Source organism: Protopterus annectens, chromosome 7.part1 (genome assembly GCF_019279795.1).
Source record: "Protopterus annectens isolate FY-2018-M chromosome 7.part1, PAN1.0, whole genome shotgun sequence".
NCBI classification, from domain to species: domain Eukaryota; kingdom Metazoa; phylum Chordata; order Ceratodontiformes; family Protopteridae; genus Protopterus; species Protopterus annectens.
This window is the reverse complement of record NC_056740.1, coordinates 224,373,627-224,390,879: the sequence shown is the minus strand read 5'-3', so window position 1 is coordinate 224,390,879 and position 17,253 is coordinate 224,373,627. Positions and strand designations below refer to the sequence as shown.

The 17,253-nt window shown below is 38.7% G+C and overlaps 1 protein-coding gene across 2 annotated transcripts in view; it reads left to right on the top strand.

Moving 5' to 3' along the window:
* Positions 1–416: 416 nt before the first annotated feature.
* ANKDD1A (ankyrin repeat and death domain containing 1A) overlaps positions 417–17,253 on the top strand; it is a 1,318,298-nt gene continuing 1,301,461 nt past the window's right edge. For both annotated transcript variants that reach the window (XM_044078678.1, XM_044078677.1), the window contains exon 1: positions 417–663. In XM_044078678.1, the coding sequence (XP_043934613.1) occupies positions 655–663 (9 nt within the window). In that variant the 5' untranslated portion in view covers positions 417–654. The remainder of the gene's footprint in view (positions 664–17,253) is intronic.

Below are 17,253 nucleotides of genomic sequence, written 5' to 3'. Positions count from 1 at the left end.
ACAGAGGGCACCCCAGCCGAGAATCGAGACGGAAATTTTAACAATTAAGACACCCCTCGTATCCAGTCAAACTCTCCATCTCAAGTCAATATCAGGAAGCCTTGCCATTTTCAAGTAAATTGTATTCCTTTATGTCTGTGTATTGCCGATTAGCTATTTAATTGATGTAAATAAACTAATGGGAAAGAACGTATTTTTAATTATTTACTCCAAGGATCCAAACAATTAGAAGGGTTTATTTACATCAATTAAATAGCTAGTCGGCAACACACAAACATACAAGGAAAAAAAACAAAGTAATACCGTTTAGTTTAATAGAAAAATGACAAGACCTTCTACCACAGACCTGAGACTGAGAGTTTGCTTGAACAGGAGGGAGGTTTTAACTGCTTTAGAGGGGAGGCTTACTTAATACCCGGATGTGCACGGTTTCCCGGCTTGTCAAGCCGCATGTATCGTAAGTCCGTGCACTTATAGGAGAGTGTCAGTGACAGTGGCTGCTGTAACAAGAGGGAGTTTATTCCTGTAGTAAAGGAGACAGAGAGGCTTGACTTTTTGTAGTCTGTTAGAAGAATGACAACTGTTTAAGACACTCAAGTCCATTGGCATTTTTAACGTAATTTCTCGGTATGGAAGACGACTTGGTCTCTGAAGATGATATATGTAAGTGTTGTTGGAAATATTTTTATCATCACGTTCCTGTCAGTTTTTCTCAGGCGTTAGTTGTAGTGGAGATACCCAGACTATGGTGTACACAACATTTCTAAGAGCTGGAAATCAATGAAACTGCACAATTTAACATCCGATTTAGTAGCTAAGCAGCGCAGCAACAAAGTGATTTTTTTCAGTTACTGCTTCTGAAACGCTGTTGTGAGCATTTTGTTGTATGTAGCACAATCTTTTTCTCTCTATTGTGCATTGTTTGTACGTTATGCCAAGTCACCAGCTCTTCTTAAACTGTCTGCATATTGTATTTGTATATCAACGCAATGTGTAGATAAAACACAACTTATGTTATTGGACCGTATGTCACAAGCGGAGCTGTTTTCGATCCCTTTTTATTTCATTGGTTTTAGTTTCAGGTTTATTTGGTTTTCTATAAGAAATGCCCGTTGTGTGAACAGGTATTAAAAAACAGCTTTCCTAGCTTGCTAGGCAGGTGATTAGTGGTGCCAAGCATACATCATTGTAAACTAAGAGGCACAACTTTAATGTCTGAGAGGGCAGCACTTTGCCCAGCTGAAGTTCACCAAGACCCACGTTCTCATGTATAAATTAAACAAAAAGGGGAATACAATTTGCGTTTGTGTCTGTTTATGTATGTGTTCTGGGATGGGCTGGCACCCTGTCAAGCATAGTGTACAGTGCTTCTTGACCTAAAATAAGAAAAGTGGGGAATGGAAATGGCATGGTTATTTGCATATATTCATTGGTCTCTCCTTACTCTTCTCGCCAATTTTTTGGCTGCAGTTAGTTTGGCTAGTTATAGTATAAGCAGAGAAAGAAGAATCCTCTCTACATACTCACCCTGATTACTGCTATAGCCAGTTCACTGAAAAATACCATTCATCTACGTGAGCAGTTTATTTAGTTTTCTATTTTATTTATTTATTCACTTATGTATTTATTTGATGTACTGGACCAAAGACCCTTACAGTCACAATATGGACAAGACGACAGTGCACATTAAATTGTGTTCAGTGCAGGAAATTGACAAGGGAGAGGTGTAGCTTCTTAGGTTATTTTCACATTGACATAATTGGCAGCATTAACAGTGCAAGTTTCATGCCAGGAAAGAGCACTGCAGATGCGATGTTTGCTCTGAGAGTGTTGATGGAGAAGTACAGAGCATTGTGTCTTTGTGGACTTAGAGAAAGCATATGATAGGGTGCCTAGAGAGGAGTTGTGGTATTGTATGAGGAAGTCAGGAGTGTCAGAGAAGTATGTAAGAGTGGTACAGGATATGTATGAGGGTAGTGTAACAGAAGTGAGGTCTGCGGTGGGAGTGATGGATGCGTTTAAGGTGGAGGTGGGATTACATCAAGATCAGCTCTGAGCCCTTTCTTATTTGCAATAGTGATGGACAGGTTGACAGACGAGATCAGACAGGAGTCCCCGTGGACTATGATGTTTGCAGATGACATTGTGATCTGTAGTGAGAGTAGGGAACAGGTGGAGGAGACCCTGGAGAGGTAGAGATATGCTCTAGAGAGAAGAGGAATGAAGGTCAGCAGGACTAAGACAGAATATATGTGTGTGAATGAGAGGGAGGATAGAGGAATGGTGAAGATTAAGGGAACAGAGGTGGCGAAGGTGGATGAATTTAAATACTTGGGATCAACAGTTCAGAGTAATGGTGAGTGTGTAAGAGAGGCGACGAAGAGAGTACAAGCAGGATGGAGTGGGTGGAGAAGAGTGTCGAGAGTAATTTGTGACAGACGAGTACCAGTAAGAGTGAAAGGGAAGGTCTACAAGAGGGTAGTGAGACCAGCTATGTTATATATGTTGGAGACAATGGCATTGACAAAAAGGCAGGAGTCAGAGCTTGACGTGGCAGAGCTGAAGATGTTAAGATTTGCACTGGGTGTGACAAGGATGGACAGGAATAGGAATAAGTATATTAGTGGGTCAGCCCAGGTTGGAATGTTTGGAGACAAAGCCAGAAAGGCAAGATTACGTTGGTTTGGACATGTGCTGAGGAGGGATGCAGAGTATATTGGGAAAAAGATGCTAAGGATGAAGCTGCCAGGTAACAGGAAAAGAGGAAGGTCTAAGATAAGGTTTATGGATATGGTGAGAGAGGACATGCAGGTGGTTGGTGTGAGAGAGCAAGATGCATAGGACAGGAAGAACTGGAAACAGTTGATCCGTTGTGGTGACCCTTAATGGGAGCAGCCGAAAGAAGAAGAAGATTAACAGTGCAGTTTTAAAGGATATTAGGTTCAAAGTCGTATGTTCACAGAAAATAAAAGTAATATTTTATAGTAAAGAAATGGCGCACACAGAAAGCAAACTTTGCCAAAACATTGCTATCTAATCTAATTATAACAGATTGTTGAAGTACAAACATTGCATGGTCACTACTGAGCCAGTCAGATAAGGCAGTACAGTACTTTTGCTAATAGTCTTAGGTGATTGGTTGCCTGCCTGCCATGAGTTATTACAGCAGCTTTTGCAATATGTTGGAGAGATGCATGAGGTGCTCTGAGTGTTTTCCATGGTCATGTCAGTCATTAGTGTATGTGTTTGTGTTTCTAATTGCAAAACTAACCTTGCTCTAAACTGATTATCTTTATTTTTTGCAAAGTTTTAGAATTGTTTTATTTTCCAAAAGGTATTGCTTTAATTGTTCGTCTTTATGCAAGGTATCCAACCCCATGTACAAAAATGGGGGAAAAAAGGGGTTGTGGATGTATGGATGCATGCATGCAAGGAAGGCATTTGTTGTTGTACAGAAGACTGAAAGTTAGAGATATTAACAGAAGTAACAGAGCAGACACCAATGGGGAATAGTATACATTTAGCTCTAATTAAGTTTGTACAGTGATGTTTAGCCTGTGGAGCTAGGGATAAAAAACAACAAATTGTGTGTATTCTTGTTTGCATTAGCTGTATGTTTTGGCTTGAATTTAAAGTTGTTCATTGGTAGTGCATATTGTAGCTTGCAAATTACAATATTTATGATCATGTTTTTTCTTGAGTATTATGAAAGGTGCTTTGATATGGAGTAAGTAGGATGTCCTGATTTGCAGATACTCAATTTACCATGGGCTCTGTGTATTCTTAGAAAGAGAGTAAGAGATCCTTCCAAAGTCTTAGTTACATTTGTTTGTGAACTTTATTTATTCCAATTTTGTATGGGTCAGTAATAGTAAATGTGTCAGGAGGAGTCTGATTTTTTTTCCTCAAATAGCATATAGGCTGTTTCTAATTTGATGATTGAGTGTAACTATACCTTTCACAGCTGTTATTTCTATTTGATTGCTGTTAGTTTTTCAGAATTTTGTTAACTCAATGGATTGTACATGTGAAATTATTCACTACGGGTGAAAAATAGCATACATCTGTAATCTCTCAGTAGAGCTAGCATAAGTAGAAATGTTGAGAGTTACATTTTTGAATGAGTTCAGATAACCAGACTACCTTCTACAATCTACCATTCATTGAATAAATCAATCTTCACCAGCAATTGTCATGAAAACATTTTGCATTTGTTAGGATATTTATATAGAGGAATCAAAGCAAATCTATATTTTCACAATTAATTCATGCTTTTATATAGAAGCACAATAACCTTTTACTGGCATTTGAATCTCCTCCATGCACAATGTGTGTTGCGTGCTGCTATGCCTTTAAACCCCATACCCTGTAGTAAGTAAATTTTATGTTTAAAGAAGTAGAAAAATTATATGCCTGAGCTCTGTGACAACATTTACTGGCATCATACCTCTCAACCTGTTAGTGCAAGAAATCTGGACAAAGCCTGACAAAATGGGAAGACAAAGGCCCAAAAATAGGGACATATTTTAAATATTACTCTTATAAACTTAGAAAGTTGCTAAAGTAACCAGGTTTGTGTTGCAATACATTTATCTAGGGCTATGAAATCGGAAACTCAAATATATGTCATTATTTGGTGACTTCAATCCTCAGATCATCCCAGTGATTTGCCATAAAGCCACACAGTTTTAGAGGAACAGACCAAAAATATGAGGCAAAAATGTGGGTATTCTGCGAAATCTGGACAAATGAGAGATGTTACTGGCATTCAAATATAGACTGACACAAGTTTGTGTCTTTATTCTTAAAAATGTTTTTCATGAAAGAAAAGCTTAACTGTGTTGTGATTTTTTATTTTTTTTTAATTTTTGCTAAGATTATGTTATGGTCTATGTATATACCTGCTTTGATCAATAAAGGACAGTGGTGATAAAACAGTATCTGTGCAGAAGAAGTGTACTAGAAGCATTAGAATAAAATACAGAAAGAGTAAGGTATAGTAGTTTTTGAAAAGTATATTGTGGCCAAACACTGCTAAAGGGCTGTGTATTCCTTTTAATATATACCCATTATAACTGTAAGTTTCTTGCTAAACCATATTTGCAGAGACCATATTTCTCACATTCCTGTTGCCTTGCTATAGTGTGTATTTTTCTCTTCACCGTTACACTAAAGTTTCTTCTCAAATACACTAAAAAGTTATCCTTCTAACCGGGGTGTATCATGAGTTCTGTTAAGTGAATACTCATCAGATTAAATCAGATATTTGCCTTTATTCCACCATAGATAAGCCCAGCTCCTGCTATGGACTTCTTTTCTGCAAAAATGTCTGTTTTGCATGAGAACTGATGACTGTAGAAAATGTCAGAGAAATGGGCAGTTTACTTGAAAAAAGGATAAGTAACAGACTAAAAAGTGTATAAAGTCATAGTTCACAAAGTGTGCAAAGCGATCAAAGAAATTGTTTGGCATTACACTGATCATTGAGGAACTGATAAATTGAAGAACAGAACAGAGAGGAAAAGAGAGTCTTGGTAAATTTTTGTGCTGTGCCGTGCTGTGGATGCACTGAAGCAGACAGGGCAGGAAACCGGTTGTGGAATTATGTGAGGTATAAGAAATATGGTAAACAGAGGTAAGATGGGATTCTGATGTGGAGGATGGATGAGGCTGAGTGTGTTATACAGGCCAGTGCAGACAGGCAGAAGGAAAGGAACCTCGGCAAGTATGTTAGTTTAAGGAAGTTTCTAGACATCAGATAGCAAGATGAAAGGTACAGAACAATTTTACGTATGAGCATGAGATGGTTAACTGACAATAAATAAAAGGGCTTTAGGGGGTATTTGTCCAGACTGAAGAATATAGTCTGTTGATTTATTTTAATAACCAGTGATGAGGAATAATTCTTGGAGATTACTAGTCAGCAGAAATGTATGGAACTGCAGCATTGTTATTGCTAAAGGAGTCTGTTTGTTTAGTCACCTACTAAATCAAGTAAAGGCAGACATTATTTCAAGTAAAATACCACAAAATAAGAAATGGGTTAGTGAAGCAAGTCATGGTTGGTTCTTGAATAACCAGAACCAATAGAAAGACATACAAAGCCTAAAATAATGGGGGGGGGGGGTCAAGACTCAAAAATAGGGACAATTTTTAAATATTGGTCTTATAAACTTAGTTGCTAGAACAACAGGGTATGTGTTAGCATGCATTTTCTGAAGAATATGAAGTCTGAAATTCAAATGTATACCATTATTTAGTGACTTCAATTCTCAATGATTTGCCAGAAAACCACAAATTTTATGAGAAAAAGACCGTTAGTATACCACTAAGGTATGAGGTGAAAATCTGGGCAGTTGAGAGGTATGGGAATGCACAGAAGTAAATGGCCAATGGGTAAGTCTGCTTTTAAGGATGAGGCAGTGGCCATTTGGATTCTTTTTGTAGAGACAATGGGCAAATATGGAATGGGAAACAATTAAAACAATTGAACAATTAAAACAATTAAACAATTCAGCTGATTGCAGAAGCTGACTCCCTAACAGTCATCCTTTTTTTTTTTTTTTTTTTTTTTTTTCAGAAGTATTGTGAGTGAAAGTAGTTACTGTGCTAACTCACTCTCTGAGAATGTACAGTTAAGTTTGTATGTGTGCAGTATTTTATCATCTTGATATTTTTGGAGGCAAAAATATAAAAATTCATTTTTTTTTATGGAAGAGAGATTTTTGTTTGCTTGTTTTGTTTTTACTTTTTGAACCTTGAAAAAGTGGAAATGATCAACAACGGATTTATTGGTTTCAATTTTTTTTTTACCAGATATAGCTAACTGAGCCAGCAGCCAGTAGCCAGTTTGATATGAGTAAATCTAGAAATTTTTTTTCTACCAGTGGTGGAGACATTCTCTTATGAAGTGATATGAATAAATATGCTGTTTTTACCTATGCATAAGTGGCGGGATGCAGTGAAATGTGCCTTCAAGGGACATTTTATGGGAATGGAATTCTTGTGGTAAATGAAGGAGGAAGTTAACCTGTATCAGAGAATGGGAATTAGGGATGTTACAATTGCAAAGATAATTGCATGTAACAAAGGCGAGTAAAAAATTGTATACTAGGTGATTTAAGGGAACAGATTGCTAGGTTAAAAGCCAGAAGAGGAGAACCTTGATACTACTGTAGTAGAAAAGCATATGATCAGTGTTAAAGATTATTATTATTTTTTTTTTTGGTGCAGGGGAGAAAAACTGGGTAAATGGTTAACATACAAATTAAAGGAGAAGCAAACAAATCACGTTATTCTGTCTGCTAAAGGTAAGGATGGACGACAAGTAATGAATGGAGAAAGCATTAAATATCACTTGGGAGTTTTATGAAAAATTGTACATATCTCAAGTGAGTAAGAGAGGTATTGGAGAAATAACACGATAGAGATTTTCTTGGTAATGTGTTAGACTTATGCAGGAACAACCAAGAAAATTTGATAATTTTAGTTTTGTTGGCTATTTCCCTATCTCCTTATTTAAGGAGGAAAAGTGTAGGGGGAAGGATAGATGGATTCACTGTGGAGTTGTATGCAATGTTTCAGAATCTTTTGCCACCTTATTGGCTCTGGTATAGAATGAAGGGGTTTTGCAGGGGGAATTACTAGACTCTCTTACCAAAGTCTTTTTAGTACTGTTACCTAAATGGGGACAGGACCTACATGCACCAGGAAGTTACAGACATATGCCTTTGATAAAATTGGATGCTAAGATTATGGCAATGATTTCAGCTAAATGGTTACAGAAATATCTACCCACTATTATAATGCAATGCCAGAGGGGATTTGTGAAGGGGAGACTAGTGGAGACCGATTTGTTGGAGTGGGCTTTTTTTTGTTTAAGGAGTTGAAAAAGGTAGGGAAGGGGGATAGGTTTGTAAATTGGATATAAACGTGATTCTCAAAGGCAGGTGTGTATTTAGTGATAGACAATGCAAAACAAAGTATCAACGCCAGTAAAGCAAGACCCAAGAAGCAGGAACTAATCACTTTATTAATTAACTGGATTTTTATTTTTGTTTTTAAGTGCTTTCGTCTTACAACATCTTTTAAGACTTTATCAGAACCTCTTGTTATAAAGATGTTTTTTGTAATTTGGCTCATGGTATATTACTTCCTGTTATCACCCAACTTGTCAACCAAAGTTAATAAGGGCTTTTATTGGTGAGCTAAACTGCTGGGGACTTAAATGTCTCTTATGTGTCTTGGTCTCCATTCTTCTCCACCAGCAGCTTGCCATCTGATTTTTTTTTTTTTCAAAACTGAGCAGTGCAACTGCTACCAGACTGACTGTGCAACTATCATTGAGAAAATAGGCACTCTGACTAGGAAAGAGAAAATAGTGTAAAGGTATATAGGACTATGTATATATAGAATATGGCCAGAAGGAGCAGTCTCAGCTCTCCAGGACTACTTTGAGAACATGGACTGGAAAATGTTTAAAGTCATGGCTATGGAGAACCAATTCAACCTAGATAAGTGCACGGACTCTCTGATGGCACACATATCCAAATGCATGGATGATGTGACAACCGTCACCATAAGGGCCAACCAAAAACCTTGGTTAACAAGTGAAGTGTATGAGCATCTAAGAGTATGCAATGTTGCCTTTAAGTAGGGAAACAAGAATGCCCTCAGAGAGACCAGTTCAAACCTAAATAGAGGAATAAAGAAGGCCAAGTTTGCCTATATTCAAAAAATCCAGATTCACTTCTCAGACCTAAGAGACTCCAGACATCTGTGGCAGGGAGTACAATCCTTGACAGACTACAGGCCTCTATCCACCATAAGTACTCCTATGGTGGTGATGATAACATTGAATTTCTAAATGAGCTTAGCACCTGCTTCAGCAGGCTTGATGAGGGGAATGACACAAAGGCTACGAAACTCATCACCAGGCAAAATGAGGTAACACTCTCTCAACCCAGCTGATGTTCAGAGAACTGTAAGCTGGGTAAATCTAAGGAAAGCGGCAGGACCAGACAACATTCTGGGATGAGTGCTCAGAGACTGTGCTGTCCAACTGACCATGGTTCTTACTGACATGTACATCTTTGTCTGGCCATAGTACCCAAGTGCTTCAAGAACACAACAATCATTCCACTACCAAAAAATGTTTCAGCCAGAAAACCTGAATGATTATCATCCAGTAGCTCTCATCTCTACAGTTATGAAGTGTTTCCAAAGACTATTTAACAACATATCTTCCTGCAGAACTGGACCCATTCCAATTTGCTTATCGGTCCAACTGCTCCACTGCAAATGCCATCTCGAGGGCACTCCACACATCCTTACCTCATCTGGAAAACGAGAACTGTTGCATCCGGTTGCTATTCACTGACTTCAGCTCTGCCTTTAACACAGTCATACCACAACATCTGATAGAGAAACTTAGTCACTTGGGGTTCAGTACTCCTATGTGTAACTGGATTTTGGACTTCTTATTGACAGGCCGCAAAGAGTGAGAGTTGGCAATAGCACCTCAAATAGCCTTACACTGAGCACAGGAGTCCGTCAAGGATGTGTTCTCAGTCCTCTGCTGGTCACTGTGCTGACTCTCAACTGCACAGCCAGGTTCAATTCAAGTCACCTCATCAAATTTGCGGATGATGCTACAGTTGTAGGCCTAAACAGCAATGCTGATGAAATCGCATACTGGGAAGAGGTGAAACACCTGATTAACTGGTGTGACAAAAATAACCAGGGTCTGAACATAAACAAAACCAAAGAGGCAATTTTAGCCTTCAGGAAAAAAATGGGTGACAACTCCCTCTCATAACTGAGGAAGAAATGGTGGAACGGATGAAGAGTACCAAAGTCCTAGGGATGTACATTGCAGAAGACTTGACATGATCCATCAATATCAATCAGATTGTCAAGAAAGCACAACAAAGACTCCACTTCCTATGCAGGTTGAGGAGAGCAAACATCCCATCTTCAGTGCTCGCAACCTTCTACAGAGGAACCATTGAGAGCATTTATTGCAGAAGACTTGACATGATCCATCAATATCAATCAGATTGTCAAGAAAGCACAACAAAGACTCCACTTCCTATGCAGGTTGAGGAGAGCAAACATCCCATCTTCAGTGCTCGCAACCTTCTACAGAGGAACCATCGAGAGCATTTTGACAAGCAGTATCACAGTATGGTATGGAAACTGCAAGGACATGGATCGTAAGGCTCTCCAAAGGGTGGTGAAATTGGCAGGGAAAATAACAAGATCCACGCTTCCATCTGTACAGGATCTGCACTCTGCACGGTGTCTCAGAAGAGCCACAAAGATTAATGACCATAACCACCTGACTCGGGGACTGTTCTGTAGCGCTTGCCTGAACACAAGTGGGAGAAGCATACGTTGTGAAACAGTTCGATTCTGAAACAGCTTCTTTCCTCAGGCCATCACACTATTAAACAAGGCAAGCCAACAGGTCACCTAGTCAGTGGCCACACAGGCTGAAAGAAATATCTTTTTTTCTTAAAATGCAATAACTCATTACTAGGTTCTCTCAATTGTGCAGTAGCTCAATGAATGCTTATTACCTTTTGTGCAATAACTTGAAATACAAGCTACTTTTCATGCAATGGACAAAATGGTCTCTAGTCTACCACTGCTTAAAACTTCTAAGTGGATTATCTACTGTGCAAAACTAAGTCCTGCTATAGATAGACATGCAAAAAATGTAATTATGTTCTTGTTTCGTGTTAGTGTTAATGTCATACATAGTCAGTAGTTCTGTTTTTGTGTCAATGTTAATGTCATATGTAGAGCCTGTACTTTTGTTTTTATATTTATATTGTTATATGTTTTTGGTCTGCACATTGAGCTCGAAGCAACAAAATTTCGTTTAGCCTGCACTCGTGTGGGCCTAAATGACAATAAAGTTTACTTTGACTACTGACAAATGTTTTACAGTTCTATGAATTCACGTGTAGAACTGTATGTTCCCTTATGGAATGTTACACTGATTTAAAAAAAAAAAAAAACCTTTTACTATTTGGTTATGTTCCTGAAAATTGGAGAGTCTACAGCTGTTTCAACTGGGGGTGACATCATCTTGGATCTGGTGCTTACCAATATGGTGTACCACTGTAGCACCCCCACTGTGAAGTCTTCCGTTGTCAGATATGACCACAAATCAGTCTCATTTGAAGTAACTATTACACCGGATCCCTCCCCCCAGCAGCAACTAAACAAAACAACTTCTCTAAAGCAGATTATATTCTTCTAAGGAATCATATGAATAGCTTTGGAGAGTCTACAGCTGTTTCAACTGGGGGTGACATAATCTTGGATCTGGTGCTTACCAATATGGTGTACCACTGTAGCACCCCCACTGTGAAGTCTTCCGTTGTCAGATATGACCACAAATCAGTCTCATTTGAAGTAACTATTACACCGGACCCCCCCCCCCCCCCAGCAGCAACTAAACAAAACAACTTCTCCAAAGCAGATTATATTCTTCTAAGGAATCGTATGAATAGCTTCACTGCACCTCCCGCCTCAGCTGGAACTGGCAACTATGCCAAGTCCTACACCAGTGCTTTTTACAAACACCCGTGTAACTGCATTGACATGGCTGTACATGATAGGACCAAAACAAGCTCTTCAAGGAAGATCAAACCTGGCTGGTGCACAACTACCACTAATGGGCTTTACAATAAAAGGAAAAAAATTGTTGTCCAAAAGTAAGAGGGATCATGCCCTAAACTGGAAATGCTCCCTCCTCAGCTTAAAAAGGCAAATAAGAGTTCTTGTGAAGTCCTCCAAAGCAAATTACAAATCCAAATTAGCATTCTCAACTAAGGACAACCATAAGGCATTCTCTAGTTACATCTGTAGCCTAAAAGGTAAGACATGGATTTGTGCCAAACTGGGAGTTAATGATACCACATATACTGAGCCTGTGGACATAGAAAACCTGTTTGTTAGTCAACAGGTTCTGTGAAAACTTCACTCCCCTGTCTCCAACACACGTACTCCATGACATTCCTTCCACCTGTCCTCCACCTTGTATCTCTAGAGAGCAGGTTGTAAATACCCTCTCTAAGGCTAAAAACACAGCATCTATGGGACTTGATAACATCCCAGGCTGTGTCCTGCATGGGCTCCCACAAGAATTAGCAACACCATTATTGGGTACTGTTTTCAATCATAGTCTAAGCACCAGCTTTATCCCAGCTGAATGGAAAACCATCCACTGTTATCCTCTTGCACAAAGGTGGTGATTCCACTGAGCCTGGGAACTACAGACCTCTTAGCCTGACTTGACCTATTAGCCTGTCTGGCCGTATCTGCAAGGCCATTGAGTGAATATTGGGACCTCTGCTGTTTGGGATCTATTTCCCTGAAGTACAACCAAGAACCAAAGGTCTGTGGTTGACAAAGTTTGCTGACAACTGCAAACTGGGAGCAGTCATAGAATCCCCAAACTTTTATCAACATCCTAGAAGAGGGTCTTATGCAAACAAATGACTGGTTCCAAAGTCACGGCTTTATACTAAATGCAAAAAAATGTATTATCATCCTTTTCAGTAAGAGCAATATTCCTGCTAACTATCACATCAATAGAAATGCCGTAAGCACACACTCAGTGGTGAGAAACCTGGGCACACAAGTTGACAGTAACCTTACCTTTGATCACCATGTTTCCACAGTGGTAAGAAGGGCATTCTGTATTGCTCATCTCATAAGTAAGGGCATTGCCTCCAGAAAAAAAGGAAGTTATAACCTCCCTGTACTCTTCCCTCATCAGGCCAATAATAGAGTACAACACCCCTTTTTGGTATGTACCTTTTCAGGCACCTGCAGCAATTGGAGAGACACAAGGAAAATTCAAGGTATTCAGCATCTGTCCTATGTGGATCAGCTGATATCACTGTCCCTTTACTTCATTTCATACAGACTGCTCGGAGACCATCTCTGCCTTGCGTATAAGGCAAACATCCGACTCTGCTTTACTGGAAATCCTGCATATCCATAAGTCTTAAGGCTCTTGGGTTACTCGCTGGGTTACCCGCTCTAAAGATCTTGGTATGTGACATTAATAGAACCTGCTAGAGGGACAGATTTGTCTTCCAGAGGTTACCTCACCTGTGGATCAGACTCCCAATTCATGTCAAGCAGAGCACCTCTTTGGCCTTTCTCAAGTGCAATCTGGACGATTAAATTCACCTGGGGGTTCCACCTGCGTTCCTCTTGGACTGGGCAATAGGTAGTGATTGTGGAAACAAGGGCAGAACTTGGCTGGGCTTGTAAGGGCCCCTAAGGCCATTAACCTAGTAACTTCCTATGATCCTTTAAGTGAGGTTCTGATAGTGTGCTATAGACGGTTGCAGGCCTATAAGATTAACTATTGTTGTAGTAGAGGATTCTGAATACATTTTTCTGATGCTTTTTACAACTCATTTAAGCAGTCATTGTCAAACAACATGGATTTATTTCAGGCCATTCTATTTATTGCATTTGTATTATCAGGATCATTTGACTGGGCAGAAAGCTTCCCCTTTTCAGCAGAGGCATGGGGGCAAAAGCTCTAGAAACAGTCCAGCATTATAAGAACATAGTAATACCTTTTAGGGATATTGCTTCTGTGGAGGTGCAACAGGTATTCAGGGAGGCAATAAAGCATGCTGCTAGAAAATTGTTTTAGCAAATGGAGAAGATTGTCTAGTTGGTGCCAACAAAATAACCAGCACCCATTGAGGGCTAGTGTTTCTCTGGTTCTTTAGTATTTATGTGAGTTACTGTCCTATGGCTTGTCTTACTCCTCATTCATTGTTCACTTTTTAGCAATTTCAGTATGTTTGCCTATGTATCACTCTCTTTCAAATGCGACCTCATGTGAAAATGTTGTTGAAAGGGATATTATTGCATAAGAAGTCTCCTATTAAACAGGTGGCTCCTCTTTGGGATATTAATTTTATGTTAGAAAAAACTAACTCTTGCTCCACCTGAACAGACTCATCAAGCTGGCTTAAGGTTCTTAACAAGGAAAACACTCTTACTAATTGCTCTGACCTCTGCAAGAATATCTGAGTTGCAAGATGTAATGATGAGTCAGTCTTGTCATCTCATTTTTCAGAGGTGGGGTTTCTTTAAGAAGTAATCCTCCATTTACAGAATCTTTCAGAACTTCTGATCAATTCTTATTTTCTTGTGAAAGTTAAAAAAAAAAAAAACAAACTTCAGTCTGTGTCAAAACAGACTACTTCAAAATGGTTGTCACATGCTATTATTTTGGTTATTCTCACCACTACAGAACTATTCTAGGCAGGGTCAAGGCTTAATCTGCTGTAGTTTTGTCTTCCTCTATGGCTTTTTGGTAAGAATCGAATGCTAGAAGTATTCTAGAAACAGTGGCTTGGTCTCCTTTTACAAAGCACTATAACTTAGACTCCTTCTCCAGGTCTGTGACAAGCTTTGCTAGGACCATGCCTCTGGGGCTTTTGGACCCTCATTCTTCCTCGTCGGTTTAAGCTGTGGTGATTTAACCATTTAGCTAAGACTACTGCAGCAGTAATTAAATGAAAACATAATACAGCCGTGTAAGTAAACTTCTAACAGAAGATGTTTGAATGATCTCTGCTGTAGTAGCCACTTCTTCCTCTGTCCCTCATTTATTGAATGGTTTTATGCTAAGGTGTAGACTGTTATATTCCTAGCTTTGTTCTCTCCGGACTTTAGCCTCTCTCTGTGTGTGTTGGCAAGAAAATTCTGAAGGGCTTTGTGCCCAAGCCTGACTTTTTTAGTCAGCTCAGCTTGAGCTGATAAACAGTTTGGATGCATGGAAGGTACCTTGAAAGCTTTGGAAGCTGGCCAGCTGTTGAATTCATGGCAGGATTCAATCAATATAGCTAAGGCTACTACGGCAGTAAGCATTCAAACGTACTGTTGCACAACTGTACTTTTTTGTCACAAACATTGTAAAATATGTTTTTGTTGAAGCAAAGTTGTTATATGTATAAAACCTGACCAGTTAAAATATACAAATAATTTAATGAAACATCTTTCTCTGTAAAACTGCGATGAATGCCTGCTATTTTATGAATTTTTTTAATTGCCACATATTGTTTGAGTGTTCATTCATTAGTAGCTTTCTTTTTCAAAACTGCAGTGCCCATACATTTAAAATGCTATTCATTACCACATTTAGCAATGTTTGCTTATAAAATGCATTGCAAAGATTTTTTGGCACTTGTGTATTATTGCAACCACATTCCAATGCCACCATAGTGGGAACAAAGACAGGAAATAACTGAAAATGCCTGAAAACTGTTGAGACAGTTGAATGTTTTTATTGGTCACATATAAACTCTGTGAAATGTTTTGGCTAAGCATTATAATTCATAACGAATTATACCTCATTAAACAAGCACCAAAAAAAGAACGCTATGCAGAATGTTGTGAATCTACAGCTTTTGGTCTATCCCAAAATAAAGACATCACACCAAAACCTTTTGACAACTTCTGCAACTGTTTGCTGTTTAAGGAACACCCCTCCCCATATCTACATCCTTAATTTTCACTGGTTGCCATTTCCTTCTTTTGTACATTGACACTTGTTCATCCATTCCTTGTGAACCATTAATGTTTTGAGTACAGGCATGGGTTTTGCAGACATTTCCTGCAGTACAGCATAGGAGCAAAGACTGCCCTGTGAACCCCACCCCCACCCCCCACATACTTTGTTTTGATTTGGCTCCAGCTTTCACAGAAGTCAACGTGCAAGAAGTAAAAGTACTGATGAATTGTCAATATCTGTAATCTACAGTTAGTAAGCTGCTATTGGCAGTTACATATTATCCAGCTGTTTGGAATGTGGTCGCGATAATACGCAAGTACCGATTTTTTTTTTTTTATCATAACAGCATTCTTGGCTGTATCTGTGTGGGCTTGTCATTACTTTTCAAAGAAGAATGAGCCACACAGACATTTAGTGAGATTTACAGTATGCTATGCTGCATTGCATATACAAAAAATATATATGTGTATACATCCTGCTTGTTGTGGAATTTTGAAATGCTCTCACTTTATTAATGGCATAACACCTAGCTCAGTTTCCACACTAAGAATGGCATAACACCTAGCTCAGTTTCCACACTAAGATTCTGTTCTAGAACATATTTTGTTCAATCTCTATTTAGTAGTACTCCATCTTTAAAAAAGTAATTACTGGTTGTATGACCACTACATTTTTAGCTTTGTAATCGGTCATAAAGTGTGTCTCAGTGTTTGAAAGGAATTTGAACATTTGGTATGCCACCTAGTTATCTTTAATAATAAAAGCTATTTCCTGCTTCCTTGGCAAAGGATAGGTTTTAAAATTTACTTTTGACTGTTCCTGATGAGATATATCTATATCTAATCTCTCTCTATTTGTATATGTATGCATATCTATATATATATATATATATATATATATATATATATATATAGACATGCATATATCTAGATCATATATATATATATATATATATATATATATAAAACACACATATATCTATATCTAATATATATATATATATATATATATATATATATATATATATATATATGGGTTCACTTTAAAATACCGGTGTCTATTTTTTAATTTTCAGCCCTCCACCTCTGCTGAACACCTTTACTAATGATTTGTGTTTCCCACTCGTAATAAAAGTGTACTGTGACTAACTAATCCTCAGAAATGCATCACACGCAAACCTCCAATTCATAGGTTCATAGGTTCATAGGTTTATACTAGGCTATCTGCCCTGAGGCATTTATAAGCCTAGCCCAAATTTTTGTGGCTTACGCCACCCCTTATATGAAAAAATACTGTGCCCATTAGTTTGTTGTGCCTCTGTCCAGCAGTGACACAGAGATGATTCCCGGGGTAAACCTACGATCTCCCATCCACAGGTCTAGATTTCTCTTGAACAGAGTCAGCGAGGTGCTCTGCCTCACATGGACCGGGATTTTATTCCACAGCATAGGGAGTCTCTGAGTGATAAATCTATCCCTCCAGCACGTCCTATTTATATTCATGCTAAGGTTTAAGTCGCTTGCTCTAGTGGTTTTGGTGGATTTGGATTTTTTGAGGTGGAGCATGTCCATTAATTCCGGGTTGGACATGGCCTTGTATGTCAGGCACATGTCATCTCTGAGCAGACGGTATGCGACTGAATAGAGCTGGAGTTTCTTCAATCTGGCAGCATATGACAGATTTTGGAGTCC